The sequence below is a fragment of the Falco peregrinus genome, chromosome 19 (assembly GCF_023634155.1).
Source record: "Falco peregrinus isolate bFalPer1 chromosome 19, bFalPer1.pri, whole genome shotgun sequence".
NCBI lineage: Eukaryota > Metazoa > Chordata > Aves > Falconiformes > Falconidae > Falco > Falco peregrinus.
In genome coordinates this window covers 4,585,779-4,593,411 of record NC_073740.1, presented here as the reverse complement: position 1 = coordinate 4,593,411, position 7,633 = coordinate 4,585,779, and the positions used below count along the sequence as shown (strand labels likewise).

General features: G+C 54.6%; 1 protein-coding gene and 1 pseudogene across 1 annotated transcript; both read left to right on the top strand.

Moving 5' to 3' along the window:
- The first annotated feature begins 434 nt into the window (after positions 1–434).
- On the top strand, positions 435–1,448 carry LOC101923056 (feather beta keratin). Its single transcript, XM_055791803.1, is given in 3 exon segments — positions 435–500; positions 502–540; positions 821–1,448. Coding segments are annotated over 3 exon segments (426 nt in total). The 3' UTR covers positions 1,142–1,448.
- A 1,948-nt stretch (positions 1,449–3,396) lies between these two features.
- LOC129782906 (feather beta keratin-like) lies at positions 3,397–4,459 on the top strand (annotated as a pseudogene).
- The last annotated feature ends 3,174 nt before the right edge of the window (positions 4,460–7,633 follow it).

Here is a 7,633-nt window from a genome sequence, read left to right as displayed (position 1 = left end):
TCTAAGAAAGTATTTCATTCTCAATGAGGGATTCAAACTAAATACTTGGCGCAATCCTAAGAAACAGAGAAAAATACCTGGAAGTATATTTGCACAAAACATGCAAACTTCCCAATTACGGAAATTATCTGAGTCTCGCTTCATTCCAAGTTGTAAATGGCCTTGTGAAAGACAAGCCAGTGACTCAACTGATAGAGCAGGAAAAATATGTTGCTTTCCAGGCAGATCACCATAAATGTCTAAATCACTGGAATCCACAGTGCTGTGCATCAAATTAATTTGATCTGTATGTCACATAAAAAAAGGCTCTAGGGTGGAACAGCCAAGCCATTAGCAAGAAAATGGGGAGGGAGCTATGCAAGTACCAAATCAAAGCCTACTTCAGTAATAGAGAGTGCTTCCCACACAAGATGAGCTTGTTGGTGACACCTTACATGCAAAAAGGATGCTTCTGGGCCTATGGCAGTCTGGACCACTATAAAAGCCAGTCCAACTTCAGGTATCCTCATCCACTTCTCTTGCCTTCTCCTCCTTGGTGAACACAGTAAGTAGCAAATGCCTTTCTCTGTATCTATTCATTGTCCTATCACTCTTTCTCTTCTGGCCTTGGCGTAACTTTTCCTGAAATGTTTGTTCCTTTTTCATGTTCAATACTCTCAGCTCCTTAACACCATCCTGGAAGGTTGGAGAAGGATTTTGTCTTTCATTACAGTGGTCCATTCAATACCAGGGCTACACCCTAGCCTGTGGCGTTGCTCTTGCCGAGCAGGCTGTCAGGCTGCCCCTCTCATGCTGCGTGTGCTTTCCGTGCCCTCCCTCCCAGGTGCACCTCCGTCCCTCAGCCATGTCCTGCTACGATCTGTGCCGCCCCTGTGGCCCAACCCCGCTTGCCAACAGCTGCAACGAGCCCTGCGTCAGGCAGTGCCAGGACTCCCGCGTGGTGATCCAGCCCTCTCCCGTGGTGGTGACCCTGCCCGGACCCATCCTCAGCTCCTTCCCCCAGAACACCGCCGTGGGATCCAGCACCTCCGCTGCTGTGGGCAGCATCCTGAGTGAGGAGGGAGTGCCCATCAACTCCGGGGGCTTTAGCCTCTCTGGCCTTGGTGGCCGCTACACGAGCAGAAGATGCCTGCCCTGCTAAAGCCGGGCCGGACGTCCAGCGAGTGCATTGACCGGGAAGCCCAAAGCCAGGTGCCGGACTGAGGACGGAGCTGCTGGCCAGAGTTTCCAGATGGGCTGAGCACCCGCGTGCCCTCCTGCAAAGGAGGGAAGGAAGCCAGGTGCCATCCTGGGCTGTCTGGAAACACGGCCAGCTGGTGTTGTCATCTCCTTCTCCTCCCGCTTTCTTCTCCATTTCATGATGCCCTGATGCCTCGTGCTGTCCTGTGCCATGGGTTCATCCTGAAGCAAGCTGAGAGGGGTCCTGCTCATCACCCTCTCCCCATGTGTATCCATGACATGCGTCCCATTGCTGTGAGGGCATGCCTGGCTGTCACTGCCCTTGTAGCAGCCTGGACCGTGTCCCTTCCAACACACACTGCTTTGTTTCTCTCTTTAGACTCATTAAAGCTGATGCTGCATTGTAACTTGATGTCTCCTCATGTTCCTTCCTTCTTGGGATGCCCAGAAATGCTGTCCAGGGGGAGATGGGATGCCCTGGAGGGGAAAGGGTGTGTGCGTAAGGGCCAGCAGTGGACCAGCATCATGCTTGGAGGAGTTGAGAACCCTCAATAACCACAGTCATTGGAAGAGACATCAGGTGGTGGAAATGTGTGTGGTATTGTGTGATTATGCAAAGGGCATCCAGGAGCTTCCCCAAGGGCCATGAGAGCAACAAGCGTGGTTGGATACTGGCTTCCAGATGGTGAGGCAAGCCATTGACCTGCTGGAGGACATTTCTGTACAGGCTGACACCCACCGGGCCAAGGCTCTGACTGCACGTTACTGCCTGCAATGTGCTCTTGCCCTTTTCTCCTGCCAGCACATCTTCCCAAGGCTGGAACTGCAGGGAGCCCCCAGGGAGTTGAAGGGGCATGTGCAGCCAGGGCAGCTGTGTAAAGGGAGATGTGAGCCCTCTGCTAGATTTTGGCACAAGAGGCACAGGCTGAGCATGGGTGTGTAACATGGGCAAGTGAGGGGCATGGAATGAAAGGGATCGTCCTGCCTCATCTGAAAGTGATGGGTAGTGTTGGTGACGTGTCCTGGAATCTCTGCCGTTGGCTGGAAGGGAGCAGGAAAAGCCTCTCTGCCCCCACCAGAGCAGTTTTGTGGTCAGAATCACTAAGTATTGCAGAGTCCTTCAGTGTATGTCACAGTGTCCTGAAGGGACGTGAGTCTGGAGCAGACGCACAGCAAATTCTCCAGAAAGCCCACGCTTGCTGCTGCGCAGGCTGTGCCTGGAGGCGTCCCAAGCAGTGATCCTTGTGCCCCCCTCATCAGGCCCCAGGCTGGGAAGGCTGAGGGAGTGGGACCCCGCCAGCTGGCTTCTCGGTCCCTCCTTCCCATGCCCATGTCCTCCAATGCCAATACATTGGTCCTGCTGCTCTGGTCCTGCTTCAGGTAGATCCTCAAGGAGGCACCTCTTGAGCTGTGCTTCTCCAGGAGTCCCTGCAGAGGGTCATGGACCCTGCTTGCCCCTGAGCCTGTTGGGTGTCCTGTGGAAATCCTGCCACGAATCTGGTTGTGCGTGCTGTGCCAGCAGCCTTGATGGCCAAAGCAAAGTTGTGGGCAAGGCACGGGCTGGAGGAAGGACGCGTATGGATTGGTCAACACGTGCCTTGGTCACAGGCGTGCATCACACCTAGCCAGAGGTGTCCAGCAAAGAGCGCTGGGAGGGGAAGAGCCTTCATTCTGAGCCACGGGCTGTCTGCTGGCTGAGGCATGTGGGGATGGAGGATTGATGGAAGATGGCAAAAGAGGCAGGCAAAGCTCTGCCGAGATCAAAGCCCAATCTCAGAGAGAGAGAGAGTCTGAAAGGCAAGAGCAGAGGTGCCCAGCCTAGAAAGAGCATGCGTGACACGGTGTGAGTGAGTACAGCATGAGAGAGCGCAACTGATGGTGCCGACCCTTGCATGTGGATGTCCAGGCTGAAGGCTGTGGGCTCTGGGGGGGCCTGCCTCATTCATCAGGAAACACTTTAAAGTGATGCCCTGCAGGGCATGGGGCTGGCGAGGTGGGACACTCCCCATCACTGGCTGCATCATCTGCCTGTGCTGACGTGTCATTTCCTCTGGAAAAGCTTTGGCCTCTAATACCGTCACTTGAAAGGAGCCTGTGTGGCTGAACGGCCATGTCATGAACAAGGAAATGAAAAGGCAGCGTTGCAGGGAACATAAGCAGTGTTCTCATTTCTTTAATTGAGAAGTTTTGCATGCAAGATGGGCTTGTTGGTAAACACATTACGTGCACAAAGGGTGCCTCTGGGCCTGGGGCGGTCTGGAGCAGTATAAAAGCCAGTCCAGCTGCAGGTATCCTCATCCACTTCTCCTGCCTTCTCCTCCTTGGTGAACAAGGTGAGCTGCAAACACCTTTGCCTCACTCTCCTCTTTCTCTTCTTCTCCTCTTTGTCCCTTTGTCTCGGTGTAGCTTTTGTTGAGAGCCTTGCTCCTTCATCGTGCTCCCAGTGTCTCTGTCCACCTTACTGTCTGCTGCACTTCTCTCGGAGAAGATCCTGGGCTTTGTTTTCCAGGCTCCCTGTGGGCTCTGGGCTCTTGAATCTCTCTTCTCCCAAACGCAGGCTGTCCCTGCTCCCCAGCCTGTGGCGTTGCTCTTGCCGAGCAGGCTGTCAGGCTGCCCCTCTCATGCTGCGTGTGCTTTCCGTGCCCTCCCTCCCAGGTGCACCTCCGTCCCTCAGCCATGTCCTGCTACGATCTGTGCCGCCCCTGTGGCCCAACCCCGCTTGCCAACAGCTGCAACGAGCCCTGCGTCAGGCAGTGCCAGGACTCCCGCGTGGTGATCCAGCCCTCTCCCGTGGTGGTGACCCTGCCCGGACCCATCCTCAGCTCCTTCCCCCAGAACACCGCCGTGGGATCCAGCACCTCCGCTGCTGTGGGCAGCATCCTGAGTGAGGAGGGAGTGCCCATCAACTCCGGGGGCTTTAGCCTCTCTGGCCTTGGTGGCCGCTACACGAGCAGAAGATGCCTGCCCTGCTAAAGCCGGGCCGGACGTCCAGCGAGTGCATTGACCGGGAAGCCCAAAGCCAGGTGCCGGACTGAGGACGGAGCTGCTGGCCAGAGTTTCCAGATGGGCTGAGCACCCGCGTGCCCTCCTGCAAAGGAGGGAAGGAAGCCAGGTGCCATCCTGGGCTGTCTGGAAACACGGCCAGCTGGTGTTGTCATCTCCTTCTCCTCCCGCTTTCTTCTCCATTTCATGATGCCCTGATGCCTCGTGCTGTCCTGTGCCATGGGTTCATCCTGAAGCAAGCTGAGAGGGGTCCTGCTCATCACCCTCTCCCCATGTGTATCCATGACATGCGTCCCATTGCTGTGAGGGCATGCCTGGCTGTCACTGCCCTTGTAGCAGCCTGGACCGTGTCCCTTCCAACACACACTGCTTTGTTTCTCTCTTTAGACTCATTAAAGCTGATGCTGCATTGTAACTTGATGTCTCCTCATGTTCCTTCCCTCCTGGGATGCCCAGCCAAACTGTTCAGAGGGAGATGGGATGGTATACAGGGCAAAGTTGAGGTTGAAAGAATGTGGTGCTTTTGCATAATTCTTAGGTATTGGGGGTTGGTGTTTAACTGAAATGGTCACTTGTATGGGACTGTTTTTATGGGTGACATGTCCTTCCTGAAGCCAATCACATCCCTTGGTCCTGAACACCATACCTTTGTGTCAATCTGCAAACCCCTGTGATGTTTTATGTGGCTCCAGGATTGTGTCAGATGTCCATGAAATTGCAAACTTTCACTTCTACCCACAGGCCACCTCTTTGTGCCCACCAGGCCCTTTTCTCAAGTACTCAGCAACACTGGCACAGCGCCACAGTCCCTGCTTGGGAGGCCACGTGGCCTTCATGACAGTGAAGTGTGGGCATTTAGCAAGTCCCTCTCGTTCCCTTGCACAGCAGGGGAAGGAAAGAAGGCACCCTCCACGATGCAGCCATTGTCTCTTCCTGCCCTTCTGCCCTGAATTGCAAGACCTCAGATGTCAGGGAGGAAAGTGACTTTGCTGGTGCATGGAGGCGGCGTGTAGTTGGTGGGGCCTACTCCACCGGGATGTGGTGGTTGCTCCTGCCACAGGAGATGTGGGAGAGGACAACTGCCTCTGCCTTGCTCCAGCGTGCTCTAGTCCTCCACAACTGGTGTTTTTATCCCGTGCCCCTGTCCTGTTTCAGGTGGAGAGAGGGGCACCTCCTGTTCTGTCCCATACGCTGCGTGAACCCCTACAGTGCCTTTTGCCATGGCTCAAGGCCTGTCTTCCCTGCAGGACAGCTGCCACCGCAAGGCCCCTGTGCCCTGCTCCGCAGGAAGGCCCTCAGGAAATGCCCTCTCCAGCAACGCTCCTGAGCCAGGCTGAGCTGCCAGCAGGAGCAAGGTGGGGTGAGAAGATGGTACCAGGGAGGGAAGGCGGCATCTGCAGGACGTGACCAGAGCGGGCTGTGGCCGGGCACTGGAGCCTTTGGGCAGGGCCTTGCCATAGGTGCTGACAGTGGGAGTAGCAAGGCCTGGCAGGAGACACTACCTGTGAATTTTCTGGGTCAGGGACGTGATGGAAATGACCCTTAGAAGAAGAGACCTATCTTGCATTTATGGAAAATAAATGTATGTATTTTTATTTATAAAAATAAAATTAAAAATATTTATATTTATTTATGAAATCCTTTCTTGCAGGAACAAGTCCTTCTCCCCACTGCTGTGACAGGTGGAGCTGGTGTCCTTTGTGCCAGGTGCACAGGAGATACCCTCCTCTTGCCCATCAGTGACCTGAGTGCAGTACCAACAAGGCCGATGGCTCTGCTCAGCCTCACCTGCGGTCTCTCTCTCCTCCCTCTTCCCTTTGACCCAGACCTTTATTCAAGCTCTGTCCTGGCCTTTAGCCCTTTCCTCAGCTGGCTGGCAGGACTGTAAGCCTCCTGCTCCTTTGCAGGCTGGCTTATGACTGACCACGAACCCCCTTGATCCTGAGTGCAAGGAACCCACTGATGTGCCAGCCTCTCCTTGGGCGTGTCTGGACACTATGGCCCTGGTCAGGATTCAGTGAGCTCTGTTGGACCAGGTCACTGTGACTGGGTCTGCTCCTGATGTGGGGACTGACTGTCCTGCTTGATGCCAGCCCTGCTTCATCCATGAACTTGATGGTTGAGCTGGTCTCTGGGCTGCACCTGTCTCCTGTCTGTGGATGTTCCTTGCTCACTTACTGTGCAACGGGGCCATTGCTAGTGAGGCTGCTGCCCTCCTGGCCTTGTTGTCATCTCACCTCCTGGCTCTCAGCCGGCAGGGAGCAATTGGCTCTCACTGACCCCTGGCAGCGTTTCTACTTTGATGGGCTTTCACTGTCATCATTTTAACCAACGTGACTTCTAAGCTCTCTTCATCACCTTAAATGAGGCATTTGGCCCGCGCCCGTGTGATTAGAGAGCTGCCTGTCCCTGGTGGAGTCCCAGCCTAATTGGGGAAGGACTCCTTGCAGTGAGGACATGGCTGGGGTGTCAGAGGAATGCGGCTTGTGCCCCAAGCTGGGCTTTCATTCCTGTTGGGGACATTCAGCTGGCTTTCTGCCCTGGGAACACTTGTGCCGAGCATGGAATCCTTCCCTTGGAATGCATCCCTGGGGAGATCCTGACACCTGCTGCTCTCCAGGCTGTCCTTGCTGGCACTGCCAGCCCTCGCTTGTTTCTGTGGAGAGTGATGTGTTGCATGGAAATCTTGCTGAGAGTTTGGAACTGCATGTGCTGTCCTGCCAGTATGCGGAGCCACAGCAGAAGCTGAGTCATGGACCGTGAGGAGGAGGAGGAGGAGGAGGACGAGGAAAGGGCTTGTATTTAGTCCCCAGCAGGTGCCTTGTTCTGGGGGTGCATGCCAGTCTACCAGGAATGGCAAACAATACCTGGTTGTGTCAGAGCAACATCCTTCTTTCCGAAAGGTGCCTGTGGTGGGGACTGGGGACCTCTAGATGCTGCTGACAGAGCTGAGAGAGAAAAGAGCTAGGCTTATTTCTGCCGAGAGCAACGCTCAGTATCAAGGAAGGGCTAAAGCCCAAGGGCAGAGCTGGCGTGCTTGGGAAGCTGGTGCCTCAGGCAGCCTGAGCTGGTCGATAGGGAAAGCTGACTGGCCTCCCATGGGAAGCTTGTTGGAAGCCTGGCCTTCAATGAAAGGTTTACAAGGCGATGAGGCTGCATTTGGTGGGCCAAAATCTGAAAACCAACGCCAGGAGGGCAAGATGTTGGCATCGTCCGGCGAATTACGCCGTTTCCTTCTCTTTGCCTTAATCTTTTTTCTTTGGTTCTGTGTCAGCGGCCCAGAAATATTTTGGCCTCTAATACCGTCACTTGAAAGGAGCCTGTGTGGCTGAACGGCCATGTCATGAACAAGGAAATGAAAAGGCAGCGTTGCAGGGAACATAAGCAGTGTTCTCATTTCTTTAATTGAGAAGTTTTGCATGCAAGATGGGCTTGTTGGTAAACACATTAC